Raw genomic sequence first — 25,852 nt, 5'->3', positions numbered from 1 at the left:
AAGTGCACCAGGTTGCAATGGGAGAAGGAAGCTCTTAAACAATAAAGGCCCGAATATGTCTCTGTGATCAGGTCGCTGCCCTCTGCCTTATCTTTTTAAATGCAAATCTTCTTTGGGGGCTTGGAGCAGCTATATTACCCGGGTGCCTCCCTCCCTCCCTCCTTCCCTCCCTCTCTCCCCTCCCTCCCGCTCCCTCCCCACGTCACCTGCCTTGGGTGCTGGGCCTGGCCTGGCCATTGCTCAGAGCGCCTTGTCAACATACAGCGCGGAGCCTCGTCCCGAGCGCGGCGAGCCTGGCCGGCCGATGGAGCCGGTGGCTCCCTGACCATCGCGCGTCGGCTGCGCTCTCGGCTTCTCTGCGCCCACAGGGAGGGCGCCTCGACCACGGGGTGGGCGCCGAGCCTCGCAACGCACCAGGTCCCCCCCCCCCCCAGGGAAGGGAGGCCAGGAGCCCATCGCCGGCGCCCTCGCAGCAGTATGTGGAGGAGAGCCCCTCGCCTCCGGCCACCATGTACGTGAGTTACCTGTTGGAGAAAGACGGCGCCTCCATGTACCCGGGCTCGGTGCGCCACGCCGGGGGGCTCAACTTGGCGGCAGCGCAGAACTTCGTGGGCGCCCCGCAGTACTCGGACTACGGCGCCTACCATGTGCCCGCCGGGATTGGGCTGGACAACGCGCAGTCCCCGGGATCGCCCTGGGCCGGCGCCTACGGGGCGCCTTTGCGCGATGACTGGAACGGCTACGGGCAGGGGGGCGTCCCTGGGGCGGCCGCCAACGCCGTGCACGGACCCTCCGGCGCGGCAGGGTTGGCCTACAGCCCGGTCGGGGACTACCATCCGCACCCGCACCACCACCACCCTGCGCAGGGGCCGCCGGCGCCCCCCTGCGGAGTCCCCGCTTCCGGAGGGCTGATGCAGCCGCTCAACTCGCCGCCCGGCGCCGAGCACCTTTCTCCGGGCGGCCAGAGGCGGAACCCCTGCGACTGGATCAGGAAACCCACGGCAGGGGGACCCGGTAAGGAAGGAGAAGGGGCAGGGAGGGGCGGCTCGTTGGGTGTCCGGAGGAAGGGGCTGTGGGGCGCAGGCCTGGAGGAAGCCCGGTCACCTCATCACCTACAGGCGCACCGGGACGCAGCGCCACTCTGCACCAGCGCCGGGGCACGGTTGCCGTGGGAGGGGAAAGATGGAAGAATTAAGAAAGCAAGGACGCTGGAAGGGACCGCGGCTGGCCTTGCTGGTTTCAAGGGTTAAGGTGACGCGCACACCTCGATCAAACTGAGCCCGGTGTGGGGGTATTTGGTCGGGGACCGACGACCTGGTGTGAGAGTCTCTCTCGAATTGAAGCGAGACAGCCATCCTACGGAGCCTTCTTTTGGAAATAAGCATATATTCGGACTGGATCCAGGGTTGGCGTGCCTTGCAGGGATGGTGGAGCCGATCGCCAGCGCTGAGAGGCCAGAGGGTTGGGCTGTCCTGCGCGCGCCTGCTTGCTTTTAGTATCCAGTTCCCTCGTAAAGCCGAACCATTAAAACGAATGTCATAATCAATAGGCTTCCTGTGCTAGCCTAAGGCCGTGACAGTTTAAAAACGAATATTATTTCCTGCTAAGTTTGAAAGCCACGCGCTACTCCAGATTCCATATAAACTTTCTCGGAAGTAAGTCCGCTGGCGTCAGTGGCGCTTTACGTGCTGGGAATACCTCGCCCTGTCAATTTATTATACCTCTGCGTCCCCTTAAAAGGCATTTGCTCGGAGGTAAAGGCTGTACGCCTTGCTTACACTGAGTAAATCCCAAGCAGCGGGACTTCCATCCTGAGTTGACGAGGCCAGGATTGAGTCAGATTCGTGCATTAAATATTGGGGGAGGTAGTTCATTAATGGTGGGCAAAGGAACCAAGAGCGAGCCAGCACATTCTCTGGTTCGGATCTGAGTGTAAAAGGCGGCGGCAAATAAACCTAACAGGCTGCAAATCCACAAACTGCAATCCACAAAACTGAACTTCGTGACTCTCTACAGTTCTTAAAACCAACGGGTGTTTTGCCCTTAAGGGAGCATGAATCTCAGATCCACCCCGTCTGAATTGATATGCCCTACATTTGTGCCAGGATCCCAGCTCAGGATTTACATGGAAGTAAATCCCGTGGGAAGCAGGGGCACTTCCTTCCAAATGAAATTGCGCGTTCATGATCTCCTCTGCAACTGCGCTTCTCCAATATCGTTTAAACTATTTCACAGATTTAGCCTGGATGAGCCGGGCTGTCACCAGAAAGGTTCTCAGACTCTCTCCATCCTGGTCCATTTCCTCCGGGAATCATTCTTGTTGGGCTGGTGAGTTTCCAGACTGTACAAAACTGCAGATCTGATTGGAGACAGGCATCTTTATCGCCCGAGCCAGTTAAACTGAAGCATGTGGGCACTAAAACTGCCATTCTAAGCACACGAGACACACGCACACATTTCCTGGGAAATCCGTCCCGTTGCAAATTAATGGGACTTTCCCTTTCATGGAGCTTCTCAACCTGGCGAGGTCAAGCCCCATATATAAATCCAAGCACTGCCGCCGAGCTGAAATTTGTGGCTGGCAGGAACTGTCCCCCTAAGGCCTTTCCAATCTGCAGGGAGGTTTCCCACCGACGTTTTCTTTCGGGGAAAGGGCCATAGCTCCGTGGGAGATCACCTGCTTTGCATGCAGAATGTCCCGAGTTCGATCCCCGGCATCTCCCGTGTCTGAAATCCTGAACAGCCTCTGCCAGCCAGTGTAGACAGCACTGAGCTAGATGCGACCAATGGTCTGACTCTGAATAAGGCAGATCCTATGCACCTTTGTCGCTAATATAAATAATTTGGCTTCTGTAAGGGTTTTTTCGAGCGCTCCACGCGCTCCACCTATTGTACTAATGACATTCCTTACCGTAACTTTGATCATAGGGTAGGTGAGGCCAGGATTACTTGATGCGGGAAGATCTGTGGTTTTAGCTGTCGGTGGTCCCCGGACCGGTGTCTCCATCCAGCTTCGCAGAATAGGTAGCTATCTCCCCTCTCTCGTCGCTGGGTTTTTGTAAGGAAGGGATACTGTGGCGATGCGCAGCGCCCCGGAGACTTGAATCTGTTCCACATCTGTAAGAGGGCATGGATGAACGCGGGAGGCATGACCCAGACAGAAATTAAAAGCTCGGGAACCCCCGAAAAGCTGCAATCCTAAAAAACACACTTAATAGCGCAAATCACAGGCATGTTCACTCGGAAGTAAGTCCCCGCTGTGGGCAACGTCTATGATGGATTGCAGCCTGGATAGGAAGCAAGTCCCATTGAATTCAGTGGGAGTTAAACCAGAGTGAATATGCTTCGGATTGTACCATAATGGCGGCGTGGGGATTTCCGTGGGGGATTGTTGCTGGAGAATCTAGCTCATGTGTGTGTGTAACAACAACAGAGAGCCGGCCACTAATGGCTGAGGCCGATGCGCGGACCTCTGTTCTTTACGCGTCAAGTTGCTGGCGTTAGACAACTGAGAACACCCTTCCGGGAGCAAGGATCAAAGACCAGGAGCAGGAGAGGGCCTCGGCTGACGTTGCTTCTCTAGTGATATTTGAAGCCGGATGACCTGCTGACTGTGTGTGGTTCAGGGATCTGAGCGACGCATCGGCTGCTGCCCTGCGCAGGGGACGCGCGACCGTAGAAAGCAGGGAGTTTTCTGGGACTTCCCGCTTGGCGGCTCCGCAGAGAGTGGGGGAGCCTTGCTTTGGAAACTTTGGTGTATTTGCGAATTGGGGGGGCAGTGATGGTGGTGGTATTGAAGAGCAAATATGCAACTCCTTTTTTAAAAAAACAACCTTTGTTCCTTATTGTCAATATTTAAAAGAAAACCACTAAATTCGCATATACATTGTTACCGACAAGGGAAAGCGGTAACCCGCAGTGAAAGCACTCAAGAAGAGCAGTTGAAAATCAAATAATGTAATCTACTTGCAGTTGAATTTAAGTTTAGAATTGAAGCGTGAGGCGCATTATTTAGGGCCGTCTTGAGCACACGTTTTGGAATTCAGCCGGACTGGAATCGGTTTTAAAACTCTAATCCTTCTACTAATCCGAAACAGAAGGCAGCTTCATGAAAATCCCCGGGGTTTACTCTTGAGTAATGCCTGTAGGATCCGGTTTCTATCCTAGGGCTGAGCTAGTAAATTATACAATTTCCATGAGCAGTGTTTTGAAGTCCATGATACAGCCATCCATTCAGAATCCCGTGGATAAAATATTGAGAGTTTAGAAAGGGGTAGAATTATTCACACGAAAAGATAAAATGTATGTAGGGTCGGATTGTCAGAACAATACTGAACCTCTTATTTTAATTTTAACCTAATGCATTCTTGTTTTGCCTTGACCCTGAAAGATTTGCTTTAATGGAAACTGGTTGTATAATCTCAGAGGCCCTGGAAGTCTCCATGTTCTTGCAGTGCGAATGTAGGTCCATTTGCTTCTAATGTTCTTCTGATGAGCTCACTAATTCTAGCGAAGGTTCAGTCTCAGGACAAAACATACTGGGAAGTGCAGACACGCGCAAGGAACCAGCCTCAACGACTGGAAAGTTCTCTTGAGCAAGACGCGTTAAAAATGAATCCGAGTTTGGCAAGGCTTTGCGCTGCTGCTCCCATTGAATTTTCAACTACGCTTGCGCAGGAGAACTTCCGGTGGTTTATTTCTTTTTTTAAAAAATCAGGGTATTTGCAGCTTCAAAGACACAGGCGCACATTGAATGACCCGGATCCACATTGGACTAAGAATTCAGAAGCAGTCTATAGTTGTCACTGAGATGCAAGGGCTATTGCCTGGGTTGTACCCACTTCAGATTTTGGATGAGGGAATAATCGCCCATATGAAAAACAGATTCCTTGAGTAGCATGCTGGGAAGTTTTCGCCCAGCCTTCTTCCTGAACTGCTAGATTTCTCCCGGCAGAGATTTGTTTTCTACAGATGAACATGCCACGATGGGGACCCCCTCCCCCACCTAGTCTGAAGCGGTACAGCCCAGACCCAAGTTTCGTGAGAACTGTTTTAGGACACAGCGTGGAGATGGGGAACTTGTGACTATTGCACTACAAGTCTATTCTCTGACCATTGGGCATGCTGGCTGGGACTGATGGGAGCTGGAGTCCAACAGCATCGGAGGGTCCTGTGGTATAAAATGTGCCTGAGCTTGTAGTGAAGAGATCGATTCCCCGGCTCCTTGCCAGAGGAAAGTGCGATCCAGTTTGTGCGAGGCCGCTTGGCTTCCTAACCTCTTAACTGAAGGGCAAAGGCATCGTTCTTATACGCAAGAGGCTGATCTGAAGATCTCGTGGGATCAGCTTGATCTAGCACTTTTTCTGGATTGAGAATAATAAGAGGCAACGGGGGTCCCCTGCGCTCCTCCGCGCACGTTGGCCTTCCTGCAGGTCGCTTTCCCGTCGAGCTGATACCGGGCTTCGTCCTTAAATCACTGGCCGGTGCGCGCGGTTGGTTGTGCATTGATTTCTGACTCACTGGGCAGTGCATACCTTTATATGCCCATCGCCGCTGGGCTGCTAATAATTCGTGCAGAGAGGAGGTGATCCGCCGCTGGGCAGTTCTTCTCTGCAGCCCCGTAGGGCAGCGACCAGGGCTTGGCCACCCAGCCAGCGATATGCAATCCCTCTGCTTCCTTTCCTCAAGAAAGATCTCCTCCTCCTTTCCAAAGTCTGTTCTGCATCGCTGAGGTGTGTGTGTCTTGGTGGGCTTACCATTGCCTCTGACTGTACATACTCCAGAGTAAGCACATTTGAACACAATGGGAAGTAGCATTTCTTTGGTATGCAACCCCCCCTTCAGTGTCCCAAGGTTCAGAGAAAAAATCCTCTCTGAAACCCTGGAAAGTTGTATTGCTTGGTATTTACTCCAGAGTAAACGTATCTAGGATCTGACTGTTTGCCCCTCCTAATTTAGAGATGTGGAACCTGTGGCCCGCCAGATGTTGGCTATGTTGGCTGGAGCTGATGGGAGTTGTGATCCAACAACATCTGAAAGGTCCCCACTTCTCCTTTGGGACCTAGGGAAGTGCTTGCCAGTACCATTAATTTTAATTCCCATAGGTTACCTCTATTAGTTTGTTGCAAACTTCTGGTTGCAGCCTTACATGTGAGCAAGTCCCACTGAAACCAAACAGGATATGTGCTTGACTCTCCCACTGAGAGCCAAGAAATTGCTCCCCTTTGACTGGACCATGCCCTTGAAATGCATGGAGACTGCAACCCTACATCAAACTCAATGGGGCTTTCTTCTGAGTAGATATGCACAGGATCCTGCTGCAAACAGATATCTCACCCCAAAGTGTGTTTGAGTGCAACTAGTTAGACCAGAATATAACAATCTGAATTCCAATACATTAATGAGACCTAGTCAACATACACCTCAGCTCTGCCATGAACTCACTTTTTGCAATGTGGGAATGACTAATAACACTCACATATAAGTACTGGCTGACTTTATATGCCTGCATTATTAATCCCCATGAGAGAGAAAGAGAGAAAAGTGATGGGGGTGAATGGGAAATAGATTCATGGTACTAGTGTTAATTCACAAGGCCCTAAACAACTCAGACCCAAAGGACCTTAGAGACCATCTGATTCCTTATGCTCCACCTCAGTCAGCTGAGATGCTCAGATGGGACACTTCTGGTGGCTCCCTGCACCTCTGAGGTTGGGTTGGCCTTCACTACAGATTGATCCAGGGCCTGTGGAACTCCCCACCAGTGCAGGTTTGCCAGAAACCACTCCATCCTTCTCTCAGAGCTGCTCTGAAAACTACATTGTTTTAGAAGGGCCTTTGCAATATGTTCTCTTCTTAACCAGTTGGTACTTATTAAAGTTTTGTGGGTGCTTTTTGCTGGTTTCATCACTCTACTTTCCATACCACCATGATATTCTTTTAATGAAAGTGTAGATTGGAAATAATAAATAGAAATCACGGCTGTAGCAGGAGGTCCTGCATCTACAGTAGCCTTTGCAAGAGCAGACTGGTAATATGGTGCCTTGAGTGAGGACAAAACTAGTCACACATACCCTGAATATTTCTTATTTTCACAATAATTCCTTTTGTTACAGCTGCTTTTTACATGGATCTTCTCCGTAGGTACCATAGCTGTCAACTTTTCCCTTTTCTTGCGAGGAATCCTATTCGGAATAAGGGAATTTCCCTTAAAAAAAGGGAAATGTTGACAGCTATGGTAGGTACCCATCTAAATATAGGTTATTCTTATTTTTATTACGTATTTTGTGCCCTCTCGGCTAAAGGAACCACCCTAAATCTAGTGCTGGCCTTTGCCATTCTGAGGCCCTACAAGCAGATGCTGGGCTAGGGGTTGAGTGGAGTTAGAATCATAGAATTGTAGAGCTGGAAGGGACCCCAAGGGTCATCTAGTCCAACCCTCTGCAATCTCAGCTAAAGCATCCATCTCAGCTAGATAGTCCGAAACAGCTGGAGGGCACCAGCTTGGGGAAGGCTGATCCTACAGCACACCCTTCACAATCCTTATTAAGAAGTACGGTAAGTCCCACTGAGATCAGCGTGACCTACTCTTGAGTGAGTGTCCTTAGGATAGCAACCTTAGAAGCGACCTCGGATGCTAATGCCCTAGGAAAAGGTCGCAGAGGGCAAGAGGGTCCTGCAGGCGCCCCCTTCGTCTTACTTGTGATGCTAATATTGTTCCTCCCTTCTCTTTGGCAGACCCTCATCTGTCATGAGGAGGGGGCTTTAAACCTATCTTGCTTTGATATACACCTTCCTTGCTATTGTTCCCCGCTTTCCCCTTCCCTGACCGCCCCTTACCGGAAAAGAAGAGAAAGGAGAGGGAGGTGGAACAGAAACTTTCGCAGTCAATATTGAAATCTGCCATTCCTCTCTCATTCTCTCTCTCTTTCCTGGGCGGGGGAAGGGGGGGAGCGTTGGTGGTTGTGGCAGCTGAGAGTGGGAACAGGCCCTTGGGTGGATTGCAAAATTCTCCGCAGTAGATCAACGGGGAAAATCTCTCTCCCACCCATCCCATATCTTCACCCCAAGCAAACCAGTGGTTGATTTTCTGCAGTCCTCTCTAGGAGGCATTATTATTTATGTGGCTCCCACATGGTGATCACAGAATCTCTTTCATTTCTTTATTTCCTAAAACGTATATGCATTTTGATTGTAAAAACCAGAACACAAAACAACCCCACTACAAAGTGGTTTACAAAAATAAAAATGGTAAGTCGAGGAAACAGTTAAAACCAGCTATTTAAAACATTCAAAAAAATACGATGTTTTAGCGATAAACTAAAAACCAGATTAAAACACATGCCAAAATTTAACAAACCTGGATGCCTAAACAAAAATGTTTTGAGCAGGCGCTGAAAAAAGGTACAGTGAAGCGGCCTGTCTGCTGTCAATAGGCAGGGACTTCCCAAAGACGAGAGTGCTGTCACACTAATAACATTAATGTTAGTACAATACTAAACACTTTAAATGCACCTTTACATAATGCAATGCAAAATTGTCAGGCTGCAGTCTTTATCAGGTTTACCTGGGAGTAAGCCCCACCAAATGCAATAGGACTTAATTTGAGTAGACATGGATTGTACTGTTAGGGTGAAATTGGTGGACTAAAGTTACTTAAGTCTTTTGGTTTCAATGGGTCTACTCTGAGTATAACTAACATTGGCAATCACCCTTAAGAATCCCAGAGAGAGAGAGAGAGAGAGAGAGAGAGAGAGAGAGAGAGAGAGAGATCACTTAAATACATAGATAGCAATCCAGTCAGAAAGAGGCTTCTATTATTTTTCTCCTGTCTTGAGAGCCTGACAAAATATTTGCAAATGGTTAACTGACATATCTTCATTCCGACACAATCCAGGGAAACTTTCCAGTGGATCAGGGCCATTATTTTCTCTTCTCTAAGCTCTACCTGGTTCTTAAAGGCTGTCGTCCTCCCCTGCTCATGCCCTGCTCCCAAGCAGACGAAGTTTCCCCCCAGTTGCGGGAAATGGCTGGTCTCTTAAATGTTTGGGGTGTCACTCACCAGGTGTTAAAAAAGCATAAGGACTTGGGGTTAAAAACAACAGCAACCCAAACAAATAAACAAAAAGTGGCAATTCTACCAGTTCATTTTGTCTTAAATCATTTGTCTTCCGAATCTCTCTCGCAGTTAGCGAGATCCTGGGATTCGCTGGGGAAAGTCACTACAAGCAGTGAAGTTTGTGTGAATATACTGTGTATCAGACTTCATAAAAGTGTTGCCTCACAGATCTTCTGGACTCCCAGGTTGATGGAAGTTGTAATCCAGAAAATCTGGAGGGCACCAAGTTGGCGAAGGCTGATATATGATGATATGATATATGATATGAGTGACTTCATCCGTGGAACAGTGTGGCTGGGTTTGCGCTCCAGTTTTGAACTGAGGTGCCGGGGTTCAGTCCCTCAAAAGCCTTAATTGGTCCTTGATTGATTTTACTCAACATAGTTACATAGTTGCATTATTTTAACCTGGACAACAATTCTGTAAAGTTGTGGTTTGGATCTGGGTCTTCCATCTTATTAAGAACCCCATCAAACTTGAGATACCACAATAGCTCAGGCTGTTGTTATCAATAATGTGGAAAATGTGCATTGCACGTGCTCAGACCCTTTAAAAATGATTATTGCTTATAAATACAAAACAAAACCCCAAACTATATTTATAGGGTGCCTTTCAGGGTTGCCTTGAAATGCTTCTGCCATTTTAGGAGAACAGATTTCCAGACGCCAAGTCCAAGTCTGAATGGGCTTGTGGTTTTAAAAAGTTTTAAAGAAGACTGTCATTTTATCAAGAGTGGATTGCATTTGGTTTGAAAAATAGTCTGGAGGCAAAATTAAAGGGAATCAGACCTTGAAGTACAACAGGTGGGAGGCCACATCAATTGTATAATTGGCTGTGTAATTGATTGGTATTTGGATTGCTATTTGGTATTGATAGAATATGGCGTATATTGGACTTTTGTAATTGAAAATTAAATAATTTCACAAAAGAAGAAGATCATTTTTGTGGCTTGGGAAAAGTGGTTGCCATATGTTTCTCTCCCTTTCCAACTTTGCTCAGATTCGGGGGAAGTGTAGGTGGCCCAGCCTGTATGGCTGCTGTGAAAACACGCTGATGGATCCATTGGCCTGATCCACCAGGCTCGGCATCTCCCTGCATTGGAGAAGAGTCATATTATAAACTCCCAGAGGCAGAGCTTGGACCTGCAGAACGCTCTAGCTTCTCTCCCCAGCATCTGGGAAAGAAACTGCTGCCAGCCAGTGTCCTCACCACTGAGCTAGATGCAACAATGGTTTTTTGGCCCAGTGGAAGACCGCCTCCTTTGTTCTGTTCTACCCTAACCCCATCTACTGTGTTTTTCGTTTTATTTTCAAAGGGAGGGGGCAATTTGGCTGAAACTGGGAAGAGTAGGTCTTCTGCGTTTTATTAGGAGCCCCCTCCCTGCTTCCCACCCCCAGATGCATTTGAATTCAAGGTGCCCAACCTCTTCCGAACCCCTTTCTTCCTTTCCCGCAGTGGGGAGGGGAAGGGACCTGCCTGTCTCCATTCAAATGCGCCGCGCAGAGCGCGAGGGGAGAATGAAAGCGCCTGCCGCCCATTTGTTCCAGGCAACCCGCCTGCGCCTGCGATTCGGGGGCGTTCCGGAGGCTCCTCGCTTTGATAAGATCGCCTTGTAGCGCATTGTCGGCGCTCGTGTTCTCCATTGAGCGGCTCCAGGGAGCTCCCTCTGATCAGCCTTGTCTTCGTGGCGGGGAAGCTTTTGTCTGGGGGCTGCAGGGGCCGCGCCTTTCTGCCCCTTTTGTTTTTGTTTAGCTTCACCAAAGCCAGCCTGCCGGCCATTAAACACCTACAGGCAGGCAGAAGAAGCTCAGATCTCTCTATTTATTTGTGGTGCGGGTGGGGGTCTGTTTAAGAAGAGAACCAGTTAAACGAGAAGCGGGAGAAAAGACCAAAGGCCAGGCGCAAACAGACGCGCTGGAGGGCTGCCTGGGAATCGCAGTGAATTTGGGAAGCGCAGTGAATTTGAAATTGTCATGGCGCAATTTATGCTCCTGGTTTGGCCAGCTGTCCTGGGAATAAATTCCCCAGGGAATGGGGCAGTCAGGGGGGTTTTTTAGGAGGAGAAAAAATGTAGAAAAGTACTGGAATTGGCAAGTTCTTGCATTTACGTTTTATAACGAGATAGATCTATAGATAAACCTTCAAACGAGGGGAAATGGAAATTTAGGTAGAAGTCACTCCTTCTTACTCTGGCCCAAATGTGTTTGTGTATAGCTCTGCTTGAAAAATCCCAGGCCTAAATGACTGTAGAGCTCCTACATTCGTCATAAAATTGACTTTGTGGATTGTCCCTTCCTGTTGCCATCTCAGTACATGACTTGCAATAAGAAATACTGTACTGGTGTAAATTAAGCTTCATTCCTAAGCCGGCTTTTGAATGCCTTCTGAGTAGAACCCTCCTTATAGAATCTTGTTTCTTGTGGTTTATCTCATTTACAAATGGCAGTGTTTAAATCAAAGCTTTCCAATCCCTTGAAACTGCAGGAGAAAAGAGCTGATCTCCCAGCCAGATAGTGCCTGCCTGGATATTTAAATCAATTCAGTCCTTTTGCTGTGAATGGCACTGATGCCTCCATGTTTTTTGGAAAGAAGTCAGTTGTTTTACATGGACTTTTATTGATAAGCAAGAGTGCTTGTTATAGAGCCACATAAATCACTTCATAATTACTAATAAGCTCTGATCTCACCTTTCAATTAAATTTTTAAAAGGCACAGTTTAAACAACATGAAATTAAAATAGCATAATACAAATAACTACAGCTATAAAATAATAATAGAAATAGAACAGGAAAGAGTGTGATTTATAATCAACGCAAATTTAGGGCTTTTAAAAACACACACACGGAGCCAAATATAGGTGCCTTGGAAGAAAGGAAGGAAATTGTTGTGACTTAATTCCAAGTTTTAAAAAGGCTCTCATTGGAGAGAGATTTCAAAGGTGGAGTACCACCACCAAGAAGATTGTATTTCCTGGTCCCATCCACTTCACCTCCTTTGATGAAGGCACCTGCAGAACACCCTTCCATGATCATGACCTTCGTCTATTGACAGTTTGGTGTGGTGGCAGGAGGTCCTTCAAGTTGCCAAGTCAGGAAGAGCTTGAAGCATCAATGCCAGCATTGTGAATTCTGCCCTGCAAATGAACTAGGGTCCAGTGCAACTGTTCAAGAGCTGGTGTGGTATATTCCTAATCGACACTTAACAATTCTTATACCACCCTTCATGTTACTAAGAAACTGATGGGTAGTGTACAATCAATGAAATATAAAATACAACAGAGGAAACTCTTTAAAGCATACATAAGATTCAAATGTCTGGGTAAGCATTTATGTCTTAGGCTGCAATCCTAGCCTCTCTTACCCAGGAGTAAGCCTCACTGAATGCAATGGGACTTAACCTCTGCGTAGACCTGGTTTGGATTGCTCAGTTAGCCTAACACCAAAAAGGTTACAAAGTGGGTGCCTGGCAAGCCTTCACGGGGAAAGCATTCCATAAAGGTAGTTATCGTGCATCTCCATTGTTTCTGGACAACCTTCAAAGGCAGCCTCACCTACATTGAACTGCCACAGTCTAATCTAAAGGTTACCAGGGCACAGATAACCATGGCAAGGCAGCCTCTGCCAAAAAAGAGTCATATTTAATGGGGATTTGTATTTGACTGCTCATAAATAACAAAGTACGTGTATCCGAAGTTTTAATTTGTGGATTCCGTTTCAGAGCTCTTGCCTTCAAGGACCAGCCAGCTACTTTCTTTTCCAGGAAGAAGCTGCCTCACAGTTTAAATACAAACAAACAAACAGCCTTTGCTTACCCACTTGGAGAGCAGGGCAACACCATTTCCAGAAGGGGGATCATGCTAGTCTTTTCCAGGAAAAACAACAACAGTCTTGTGGCTCCTTAAAATGTGAATAGATTTATTGTACTGTAGTGTGTTTGTGGAAATGACCATTTTGTGAACGTACTTATCTTTATAGGCACTTGATCTTTGCACTGAAATGTTGCAGACTATTATGCCTCTTGCATGTCATGACCTTTGGCCCCATTGTTTACATCTTTCGCCTCTGTACCCATGTATACACCTGCAAACTAAGGACAACACATCATACATCAGATGTGTGAGAAATGTGTGAGTTTCCTCCTTGGAGTGTCTGCAGATTTTATGTGTGTAAAATTTCCATTACTAGAGGTGTACACTCCTCCTCCACCACCCCACATCCAATTCAACTGTGACTCTCCCCACAATACCACAAAACTACCGTATACGCTCCTATCTTAGTAGTGTAGATAGCCCATGTCTAAAGAGGGAATAGTTTATGGGGAAATGTGATATATGTGATATGCAGTTTAATGAGAAAATAAACAGTATAGCACATTACAACTTGACCAAGTAATGAATTATATATATTTTATAAATTGCACACTGACACACAATTTGTTGGTGGTGGTTTGTGTGAAAAGGCAATGAAGTAGCTCAGTTGGTGAGAGCGTGGTGCTGATAACACCAAGATCGCAGGTTCAATCCCCATACGGGGCAGCTGCATATTCCTGCATTGCAGATGATCCTCAAGGTCGCTTCCAACTCTACAATTCTATGAAATATAATTCATTGGAAATAGGGCAAAACATGTATTTAACTCTCCCACCCACGCCTTTGAAATAAGTGGGAATTAAAATGGCCAAACATCAGTTTGGTTGTGACTTAAGACAGCACTGCTTAACAGAGAGTTGAGCATCAGGCCTGGGAAAGGGGAGGCCTGAGTTTATACATATTTGTATAAGTGATGAAACGGTTGGGACTTGATTCCCAGGTTCTAAAAATGTTTATTATTGTGATATAAGTTAAGCACAATTTGAATGACTGATACTTTGATCTCCAATATGAAGTGATCTGTTTGGGGACAAAGGTAAAACTGTTAACAAGCCTTTACCAAAAAAACAACACAGTACCTAGGCTTATTTTGATACTTTGTAAATGATCTAGTGAGACTACGCACATGAAATGAACTATGCTTGCCTGCAGCTTCAATTCATTTCAAGGGGGTTTATAAGTGCAGGAGAATCTCCCACTGGATTGAACCACAGAGACAAGACCTAACCAAACTCAAGCATGTTGAAAGTAAAATGAAAAATGAAGTATGTGCATTAAATACCTCCCACTAAAGTTTAAAGTGCCTGTTTATCTGGGTTGTGCATATCAGAGAGCTATTCTCCCAAACACATTTACTTGGAGAAGTGGCACTCCACTAGGTTTTACTCAAAAGTAGTAGAATGAATGTGACTAAGTTTGTTCCATTAATTTTAATGGGTCTACTCTGAGTACACTTAGTGCAATACCACCCATTAATTCTATTGAAGTTTTGGGACTCCATTCCTAGTAAGTAGAAGTTTGTAGAAGTCATAACAGGCCAAATTACAGAGTGCCAAATAATAATATAGATGCACAAATCAAGGTGCACCCCCCCCCTCAATGCATTGCTTTACGGTTGTGTTTTTGTGTGTGTTTGGCTTGGGGGCCATAAACCCAGCAGCTGCCTCCTTTTTACAAGCATGCATTGTTTGAAAATCACTTCCTCTTGAAGCCAGACGTTTGAGGGCTTATAATTTAAACTATCAGGAAGAAGAGGGATCCCTTCTAACCTGCTGTGTTTGGGGGATGGGGTGGAAATAAGCAACAGCTAAGTTTTGGAAACCGTAAAGGCCCAGGGTCATTGGAAGCCCTCCTGCATGAACATGCCAAGCAGGGATATTTTGAAATGTTTTGTTTTGTTTTGCTTTGGTCAACTGTCTACAGAAGCCTCAGTTGCTAGAGACTAATGGGGATTTTTCACAGGGGCTAGCTTCTTGCTAAAGCCAAACGTTCTCCAAATATACCGTCCAAAGAATGCTCCAAAGCAATGGTGCTGCAATCGCACTTCCTTTAACGGACATGCATCTCTCTCCTCAGTGAAAACCAGGACGAAAGACAAGTACCGCGTGGTCTACACAGATCACCAGCGGCTGGAGCTGGAGAAGGAGTTTCACTACAGCCGCTACATCACGATTCGGAGGAAAGCTGAACTGGCAGCCAATCTGGGATTGTCAGAGAGACAGGTGCGACTTTGGCTATTTCTTTGCTCTGTAAGATGTCCAAGGCCCCTGCAGCCTCCCAGAAAATCCTCTTTGCCATTGTGCTTTAGCTTCAGTCCATAAAAAAACCTATCAGTACAATCCATTAAGCAGTCAGGCCAAGGTCCTCCCATGAATCATAGAACTGTAAAGTTGGAAGGGACCCCAAGGGTCATCTAGTCCAACCCTCTGCAATGCAGGAATCCACCCCTGGGTGGGCTTGAACCACCAACCTTCTGTTTAACAGCCAGATGCACTGACTCATTGTGCCACCTGCTCTCTTAAAAGCTTCATGTTTTTTTAAAAAAGTATGTCAGCTAATGTCCTTCCAAGAACAAAAGCATGGGACTTCCTGCACATGGTGTCTTTAGAAAACTGCCGTCTGTTGAATCAGACACTGGTCCACCTAAGTCATTAAGGGTGATACGGACTGGCAACAGCTCTCCAGGATTTTGAACAGGGGTGTTTTCCAGTCAGGGATTGAACCTGTGACCTCCTGTATGCAAAGGATGTGCTCTCCCATTAAGCTCTGGCCTTTCTGTCTAGAGAGGCCTTATTCTATAGGTATATTTGCCAGCAAGCCAGGAGCTGGCTATGGCTGCTTATTGTGTATACGCTAAGTGGCAAAGCTGGATTCTGTAAGGAACGAGAGAAATTGCTTGGCTCAAGGGAATTGTAAACCACAGCTTTCACTTTCGTATTGGAAGATATAAATCTAACTTTAAAATGTATTTTATAAAATATTTTGTGCTATACTTCTTTTTTGCTAAAATACTACTACTACTACTACTATCTTTATCCAAAGATCTCAGGGCAGTTTACAAGATAAAAATACAAGATAAAAGCACAACTAAATAGTTAGAACAAAACAAAAAAAACAAAAAAAAACCCGCTCCCACAAACACATTCAAAAGCCCATAGAATATTAATCAGCTAAAGGTCTGATTGAAGAGGAACAAAACTTCCAACAAACTGCAGCTGTTTATACCCCTTCCTCCTGTAATGCTAACCCTAACACTATTCAGTTCAGGAGCAGGGAACTTTTAGTCCTCTATAATTTTTTGTACTACAACTCCCATCAGGGCTAGCTCAATGTTTTTTCCTGCTCCAGAAAAGATGAAGCCATACAATACCCCAGGCCAGCTAAGTTATTTTAGCATCTGAAGCAAATAAATCCCTTAAGTGCCTCTTGGAGAGCAAAATCATAGTAAATAAACTTAATAATTTGCTTCCTTTTCCGGACACTTAAAATCTGCTGCCTGAGGCAGCTACCTCACTCTGTCTAATGGCAGGGGTGGTCCTAGTTCTCATCATCCCTTACCGCTAACCATGCTGACTGGGGCTGATGGGGTTGCATCCTCAGCATCTGGAGGACCACAGGTTCCCCACCTCTGATTTAAAGCATGCAATTGATTTCAAAATGGCTTTCTCATCTGCATGAACTTAGAAATGCATGCATTTAGAAATGCGGGTTAAAAGGCATGTTTATGTGTCCTCTTTGAAAACATCCTTTCAAGTCCTTGTGCTGAAAGTGTTAGGTAGGTATGAGGCTAAGTTCTATGGAAGTGAGGGGCATTCATTTACATGGCTATATCATCTCACTTCCAAGGAGCTCACAGCATTTGTACTAAGCTCTCCCACCTCCCATTTTTATCCTCATAATGACCCTATGAGGTTCTAACTGGTGGAGATTATTGGGTTTCAAGGCTGAATGGGGGTTTGAACAACTCACTACACTTCCAGTATTTTGTACAAAGATTCACTCCAGAGTCAACCAGCTCAAGTCAAAGGAAATGATTTTGAGCAAATCAGCACTTCTGTTACTTCAATCAGTTGTAATCATAGGATTTCCCTGAATGTATCTATCTCCAAGAGAATGCCACAATCTAGGGCAAGTGTCCTGGTGTCACATTTTGGTCGGCAGACCACCCTGCAGAGACCACATCACAATGTTTCGTGAACAGTGTCAACCCCCCATGAATTTGATGGCAAGCCGTTCAATCCACTCCAATTAGATGTAATCCGCACACACACACCCCTTTTTAAAGCATCACTAACCTTTTAGTTCTGGCAGGTTATTTGTTCTTTAAACATTCAGCATGATAACAAAAAAAGTTGTTATGTACGCATGGACTTTCTTTGCTGTGCAACGTAGCACTGTCACCCCAAGAGCCAACTACCAAAACAGGTACGGTATGTGGCTGAGCACTCATTCCATGCGAGCACTCATTGTGTGGCTTCACAATTTTATGCGGAATGTGTTGGGAGTGTTGTGGGCTGCACTGAAGACTTTTGTATGAAAAGGTCCCAAGGTCTAATGTCTGATAGACCTGATCAGGCCCAGGTGATTAAACACACACACACACACACACAGAGAGAGAGAGAGAGAGAGAGAGAGAGAGAGAGAGAGAGAGAGAGAGAATTGAATGCCTTTAATCAAAACTGCAAGCAAGGTTCCTGACTGGCCCATAACCTATTTATAAAATCAGATGTTGGCTATGGAATTTAAGAAGTCATCCAAGATAAAAGTGCCTTTCAGCATATGATATGTAGCTTTACTCTCACTCACTACACAAAACCCAGAGGTATCATCACTTTCTCCTTAGAGGATATGATTTCTGGGCAAAACATAAAAATGAGGTAGGGGTGTGTGTGTGTAGAGATTATAATTTGTAATTTTAAGCAGTATTAACCATTTTTCTTTTGCTTTCGAGTATTCTATTTTCACCGGTTGGACTTTCTCCCGAGTGTATTGATACACTCAATGAGGCTTTATAAATATAGTAGGTAAATGCACAAAGAGGGCAAGTCCCTTTGTCGTCGTCGCCTCCCCCCCCCCTTTCTGGAGTCCATGGCTTGAGAATTGCACTTGCTTTTCATTCAAATAGTGATACACATATTCACAATTTACATGCATTTAACTTGTGCACAATTTACATGCATTTAACTTGTGCACAATTTACATGCATTTAACTTGTGCACAATTTACATGCATTTAACTTGTGCACAATTTACATGCATTTAACTTGGCATCAATATCTGGAGGGACACAGGTCCCCTTCCCTAGTTTTAAGAGATCTTCAGCACTACTTTGAAACAAGTGGCTACTGGCTCACCAAAGTAAGCCACTGGGCTTAGCTCCAGAAACATATGAAATATTGGATTAAAGTTTCAACACAATGTGGCCAATCTAAAAGCGATGAGGGCCATTTCACTGCCTATACTATTTCATTTCCCATTTCATGCAAGATGGGAGATGGGGAAAGAACCTCTGATGTGGAATGTTTTTCCTGTGATCCTACAGCAGTGTGGAGAATCTATTGTGGTTATTCAGTGCTGAGAAGGTATGCTCTGCCTACGCTCACGAGGCATTCTGACCCTTAAGTCCAGAGTCTGAAATGACCTAGCTGCAGCACTGAGAACTTGCTTAAATCCCTTTGGTGTCCATGGAATCTTGGCACACCTGGACAGTGTTTTAGGTTTAAGGCGGAAATGACAACTCCATGTGTGCTCATATATCCAGTTCACATATTGGGTTATGAGGCTGCTTTGTATATATCAACATGCTCAGGAGGGAGAGTTTGTTTATTCCATTCCGATCACCTTAAGAGACTTTCCAGGCAGCCTCCCTAAGTGCAGTCTTTGCAGATATTACAAAAGTCACACACCTTCGTTCTCAAAGTCCAAGAGAGTTGTGTTTCTAGCTTTTCTGAGTGCCACCCCTGTTCCGAGTGTCCTTGCGTTTCCTGGAAATGCATTAGTTCTGAGTCAGGCTCCCATGTGCATAATGGCTTTTCTTTTCTTCTGTCGCTTATATAAGGGCTGGTGTTTTGATGATGGCTGCATTGATTTCTAGAGTCCCTGTTTGGCCATGAAAGCCGTAAGAAATCAGCTAAGCTCTAATGTACCATATCCGTTTGCTACTGCGGTTGTATTTTGGATATAAACCTGGGATTTATTTTCCATTCCCACTCTTCCTGTTTTGAGCTTGCCATTAGTTTCCCACTCCAAATATATATTCCCTTAAAATGGGGTGAGGGAAACCCAGCTTAACCACTTTGAAAAAAATAGTCCCCATGAGCAAACCATTCTAAATTGAAACTAATGTTCAGCGTGCCCAGCCAATTTCCAATCCTAAATATAGATATGCCTCATCCTGTCCCCTTAGTAAGCTTCCTAAAGTAATGAGTAATGAGAAATTTAAATGGAAGGCTTATTATAACCCCCCATAATTGAATAAAGGATGTTTCTTATGCAGGTAGCGTTGGCATGTCTCCTAATTTAGAGAGGACAGTCCCTTGTCTGAAAGGCTGCCTGGTTCTAGTCTGTTTTGAAAATAGAGAAGTACAAGAATTACCCATAAACATTATTATTTCTTAAATTTCTATATTGCCCTTCATCTGAAGATCACAGGGCTATTTACAACATCAAAACACAAGAATGCATAGCATTTTTCTTTCAACAGGCTATTATATCCCAAATGCTTTGGTTGACAAGAAGATAGATACAGTCATTGGTAGCCCTAAGAAAGTGTCAGCAAATCCTTACAGGACAGAAACCTCTGTAAAAATTAAATAAAAAATATAATATGTGTAATGCCAGCAGAAAAATATATATGTAAAATGTAACCATACAACACAATACAGATCTTATACTTGGAACTGGGGTCACTAATGTGGGAATGTTCAGGGAGGCAGGAGAGGATATGTTGTTTATTAATATCCTTCCTAACTTGCGCTAGCAAGTTCTATAATTTAGCAGAGTTTTACATTCCCCTTTTAAAAGCACAGCAGATAGTTGGTTGCAGGCTTGTTTAAGCCTCTCAATATTAGATTCATTGTAAGTTCCCTTATATCCCTCTTAAAAGAATAAACACTCCACAATCTTGAGTAAAGTGTATTAAAGTAGTTTACTCACTCATTCAGTTCACAGTTGGATCCCTGAAGGCAGACTTAGTTACAAAGTGTATACATGTGGATCTAGCCCATATGAAGATAGTTCCAGTGTCTCTAGCTAAAAAGCTGCTGCTCCAACAAATGCAGGAAGTCAAAGAGAGAGAGAGTGGCAGCATGCCTTGTCCTTTAGATTACCTGGACAGGTAAGGTCACACCCACCTCTAGTCACATGCAAAAGGAAGTATATCCCAACCAGGATATTCCCTCGCATGTCCACTCTAGGGAAACAAGGAATGTTGTACTTGACTGCTACTTATGTATCACATCCCACAACTAACATACTTTTGGGCACCTTAGGTCTTCCTCACTATGGGGAAAGGTGAACATATAGATAATACTGAACTAGACGGACCAAAATTCTGACTCAGAATAAGGCAGCTCCCTGTGTTCACATGACAAGGCTCTTTTCTACAGGGCTGACCCTTGAAGTGGGAAGGAGGTCATCTAGAGACATAGGTAATTTCCTGTGCTGAACATATACTCTCTGCTTTTGATACCCGCCAAATATAGGCATTGACTTGCAACAGATTTTGGAATTCTGCTTCTGATATTATATTTTAACACCTGATAACAATGTCATATTTATATTTTATTAGCTTTTCAACAGCTGTTGTTGAAGAACATGTCATAGTCAAATAAATAATATTGCCCTGGTTTGCTTGAAATTTTAACGCTGGAGGCTCACACATTAGTTTATAAACATGGAGCACAATTCAGTCCAAGTGAATTAGACTTGACTTTGTTTGATTTCCATGGAAAATTAAGAACATGCTTAAGTTTATGTGCATATGTATCTAAAAACAAGGGTGTGTACTTTTCAGTCCAGTGAATTGAGCCTCCCAATCATTGCCCCCCACAATTAATGTTTACCCACTGACTACTTTAAAAAAAATTAAATTATTGAGGGTATTGGTGGACTACTTAATGTTTTTCCTAACTGTGATAGCAATTGTAATGCCCTGTGCTAGATGCTGTATGATTTTTAATTGTATTTTTTATTGCTTCTTTTATTTCTTATCTATGCATTTAGTATTAGTGTCGTTATTGTTATCTCCATTTTGATTAATTTACTACTGGCCTTCTAAACTATTATCTCAAGGTGATTTACATATAATTAATAACAATTAAAGGCACAACAATAACAAATACATTTAAAACAAGACTTAAAACCCTAATAAGTGGACACTCATGGTAAAGACTCATTTATCCAGCTTGGAAGTACCTCAGAACAAAAATGTCTTTAATTATTTCCAGAATGTGCACCTAGTGAGCATCTGTCGTATTTCAACAGGAATGCTATTCCACAGAATTGAAAAAGTGATACAACATAAGAAATAAAAGCAGTTGAAATTCAGTTTAAAAGCAGTGTAAGCATTTAATGCAAATAGTGTGCTATCTCTTATCTTCAACCACAAATCCACAGACATGCTGCAGACCACCTGAATGAAGCTTGCAGATTATTGATGGTCCCCGGATCACAGTCTGGGAGCCCTTGGCCTAAATCCTCTAACAGTGGGTTGGTCATCATGTCTACCCCTCTGTTGTGCTTCAGATTGATCATGTCCTGTCATTTTATATTTTAAAAAGTGCCCGTCATTTATGTCACTAGAAGTTCACTGGGTGCTTTTTGGGAAAACATATTTATTGACTGTAAACCTCAATCTTTTTTTTTAAGTTGCAAAACTGCTCTGGGAGAAGGTGGGGGTAGGACCACCACACCCATCAGCCAATGTGTTCTGTGAGTAACTGGCTCCTTCTTCCACACTACAGAACCAGTTTCTCCTGAGTCCAGTCTTCCTTTAGCCTGCTTGGACTTAATGCCTGAGAAATATGGGTGTGGCTAGCCCAAAAATGACCTGGGCTGGGGAACCTAATTAGGCCTGTGGTTGGCCTCAAACTGGGATGAGTGCGATTCTAGAGTGCAGACACTAAAGTGTTTTAGGTATGTCCGAATGCACTCTTTAACACCCTTCCACTGAATTAAAGGGGCTTAGAAGTGTATCACTTGGGCCAGACTGTAATCTTTACATTTTGGTGTGAAGAAAAAGAGATACTTCTAATTTAATAATTCAGGATCCTATCAGTTCTGCTAAGAAGATGCAAACTTACCAATATGGAAATTATGTTCCATCTCCATGACAATACAAGTTTGTTTGCTCCCTCCTTCCCCCTGAAAAACATGTTATCTTTCTGCTTTGAAAAGGAGAGCTTAGATTCTCAGGAATTTATGAGGAGCCCACCCTCTTTCTACACATTCTCCACTCCCTGTCCTTTTCTGCAGGACAGGAAGATTTTTTGCTCAAACAGCCCAATCCTCTGAATCTTTTCTTGAAGTAAGTCCCACTGTATTTGTGGACCTCCTTCGCAGGTAAGCATGTACAAGAATGCAGTCTTAGCTGTAGTCCATAAAGTACCTTCTTAGTACACATTGAGGAAACACGTAATGCAGAAGGACCATAGCTCTGGGGTTCAGTTCTCCAGTATCTTCAAGTGGGATAATGGGAGAGCCATTCTCATGGGTCTATAGCACTAAGTTGCTGGAACTTATTTTGTCTTCCTCTTCCCCCAGGTGAAAATCTGGTTTCAGAACAGGCGGGCAAAGGAGAGGAAGATCAACAAGAAGAAGTTGCAACAGTCTCAGCCAGGGGGTGTGCACAGTGGATCAGAACCCATGAGCCCAGTGTCCTCCATGCAGCCAGGGACAACCGGCTCTGGCCCCAATGGAGGAGTGTTGAGTGCTCCCGGTTTAGTGTCAGCCACTGCACAGTGACAGCCGCTGGGGAGAAAAGACTGAGCAGCTGGATACGTCCTGCTCTCCTTCGTTGAAGGGGAGGCACACATGCACACCAGCCCCTGGTGGGAAAGGCCACTGGTTCATTGGTGAAATCGATATGGGGACACTGTGGCTCTGCGTCCCACCTGGACATCTATACACAGCACCACACCCCACCTTTTGGTTTCCTGCGCATTTGTACAAAATGTACTGTGATCAACCCACATTGTGCGGCAACAGGGGAGGGGAGGGGAGTTGATTCCCCTCACCCCCATAATTTACTTCACTTTGTTTCCACGCTTGTGGTAGGTGCCACGCAACTGACACTCCTCTTTGCAAATGAAAAACACTGCTATCTCAGGGAACTGGGCCTGGAATGCCTTCTGTTGTTGTTTGTTTGTTTGTTTGTTCTTGTCATTCCTGTTTTTTTATTACCAATGTTGTTGAGCAAATGATAAATATTAATGGGCAAAAGAAAATGTGGGGGAGGGGGTTAAAGCATATTTCACTTTGTTTTCCTGGTACTCTAGATATATTAAAAGGAGCACTGTTTTACATGACAGATCGCGGGGAAGATTGAGATAAGGAGCAGCTGAAATGCTCCAAAGAAATGGCTTGATACTAATTGTTTGCACAAGGGATCGCAAAGTTGGCGCTGAAGGCCATCTCTTCAGATTTATGCATCTCTTGTGGCATTGCAAACTGGAAAGAAGCAAATCCATTTTGTTCAGGAAGTGGTACTCAAGCAGCAAATGCTTTGAAAAGACAGGGTTTACATCTGCAGATAACTTATATGAGGCACTCAGGACCACAGTTAGCGGTACAGCATCTGCACTGCATGGAGAACATCCCAAGTTCACTTCCCAGCTCCTACATTGAATTGTACAACTATATTGCACCCTGCAATGGATTTAAATTGTAAATTATTTGGGGGCCAACCTGGAGTAAGAGGCATGCTTAAATTATACAGTGGTACCTCGGGTTAAGAACTTAATTCGTTCCAGAGGTCCGTTCTTAACCTGAAACTGTTCTTAACCTGAAGCTCCACTTTAGCTAATGAGGCCTCCCGCTGACGCCACGCAGCCGCCATAGCACGATTTCTGTTCTCATCCTGAAGCAAAGTTCTTAACCTGAGGGTCTATTTCTGGGTTAGCGGAGTCTGTAACCTGAAGCGTCTGTAACCTGAAGCGTCTGTAACCCGAGGTACCACTGTACTGGGGCTGCAATATATCTTGAATTTCCTGAACGTAGCCAGGATTCAGCAGTCAAAAATGTCCAGGAAAACCTTGATGTATGGCAATCCATGTCAGAAGTGACAAATTTCCTTAAAAATAGCTCCAAAACTTCTTCTTTTTTGTATCTTGAGATTTTGCAAAAGAAGCTCAACAATTTTTGTGTCTGGATTTTCACTTTTTGAAATATGGCAACCCTAAATTATACAACACTGGGTGACAGGAAAATAATTATCTGGGATATTGTATCTATGATTGATTCATTCACATGTGCAAGTCATAACTCGATGCTACAGTTATCATGTGAGAAGCATCCATGGGGAATCCAAGCCTAAGTTTGTACTGATTTCACCGGATCTATTTGGAACAAGGTTGTTTTTTAAAAAATGGAGATTATGAGATTACCAAATTGGTCCCCAAAATTCCAGCTAATATCCAAGGGGGGTTTTTTGTTTTTGTTTTTAAAATAAAAATAAAAGAATACTGTGTATAGTTCTGGTCACTCACACCTCAAAAAGGTTATTGTAGAGCTAGGAAAAGTGCAGAAAAGAGAAAGCAGAATTACTGGGGGCTGGGAAAACTCGTGAAGGGGCAAAGTTATCGAGGCTTTTTAGTTTAAAAAAATGTGAGGTGGGGGGTGGTCATGACAGGTTTATAATATCATGCATGCTGTGGAGAACATGGAGAGAGATATTTCTCTCAATCTCCCATAACACTAGAATTCGGGGAAATTCAATGAAGCTGAACATTGGAAGATTCAGGAGAAAAGAAAGTACTTCTCTACACTGTGCATAGTTAACAGGATGTTGCCACAGCCACCAACTTGAATGACTTTAAACAGGGATTAGACAAATTAATGGAGGATAAAGCTATCAGTGGTCACTAGTCGTGATGGTTATATTACCTCCAGTCTAAGAGGCAGGTTGACTCTTAACACCAGTTGCTGGCGAACATGAGAAGGAGACTGCTGAGTTCTGTTTGCCAGCTTCCTATGGTCATCTGGTTGGCCAGTGTAAGGGGGGAAATGTTGGCCTACATGGACTACTGATTTAGTAGGGTGCTTATGTTCAAGTTCAGTTTGTATTTTTCCACATTTGTACCCCCTACATCCTCAAAGGAGCACTTGATTTCACCACTTGCAGTTATGTGCCATTCCACTGTCAGAACGATCCTGCGAAGCCGTCTTAGACTGATCACGACTGGTCAGAGCCCAGCAAGGTTTTGAACCCAGGCTCTTCATCACATGGCTAGTTCTTCCAAATTAAGAAACTGGCATGCTCCTTAATTAACTTTGTTAACCAAGTGGTATACGGATAGCATAAATAAAATAAATACCTCTGGTTAAATTGATCTGATTAAAAAAACCACTTTATATGTTTTCATAGTATCGCAGAGGATGTGCTTTGTGACTTAAACCCAGTTATCTGTATGTAGTTGCCCAGTAAGCAGGATCTGCCTAGTAAGTCATCTATACCAGTTCAGCACTGGAGTAAAAAGGAGCAAGAAAATACTGCCTCTAGGCAGGTGCAGAGTGCCACGTTTTCCCTACTGAGTTTCATCCGAGTCCTGGCAGCAAACGACTGCAATAGGATCAACATCTTCCCCACTCCCACCGCCTGACATGCTGAAATCCAACAGGTGCAACTTCCCCCATTACTACCAGAGGCCA

The 25,852-nt window shown here is 44.7% G+C and overlaps 1 protein-coding gene across 2 annotated transcripts; it reads left to right on the top strand.

Moving 5' to 3' along the window:
• Window positions 1-166: 166 nt before the first annotated feature.
• Window positions 167-25,533, top strand: CDX2 (caudal type homeobox 2). Of its 2 annotated transcripts, XM_028726395.2 has the most exons (3): window positions 169-1,014; window positions 15,063-15,208; window positions 22,748-25,533. In XM_028726395.2, exons 1-3 carry the CDS (start codon window positions 510-512, stop codon window positions 22,946-22,948), a joined length of 852 nt encoding a protein of 283 aa, XP_028582228.2. In that variant the 5' UTR covers window positions 169-509; the 3' UTR covers window positions 22,949-25,533. The 2 variants fall into 2 exon arrangements, with proteins under 2 accessions (XP_028582229.2, XP_028582228.2); XM_028726396.2 differs by lacking the exon at window positions 15,063-15,208 and having other exon boundaries at window positions 167-1,014.
• Window positions 25,534-25,852: the final 319 nt, after the last annotated feature.

Source organism: Podarcis muralis, chromosome 4 (assembly GCF_964188315.1).
Source record: "Podarcis muralis chromosome 4, rPodMur119.hap1.1, whole genome shotgun sequence".
Lineage (NCBI taxonomy): Eukaryota > Metazoa > Chordata > Lepidosauria > Squamata > Lacertidae > Podarcis > Podarcis muralis.
Note: the sequence above shows the minus strand (reverse complement) of the source record. Positions and strands in the feature narration are given on the sequence as shown.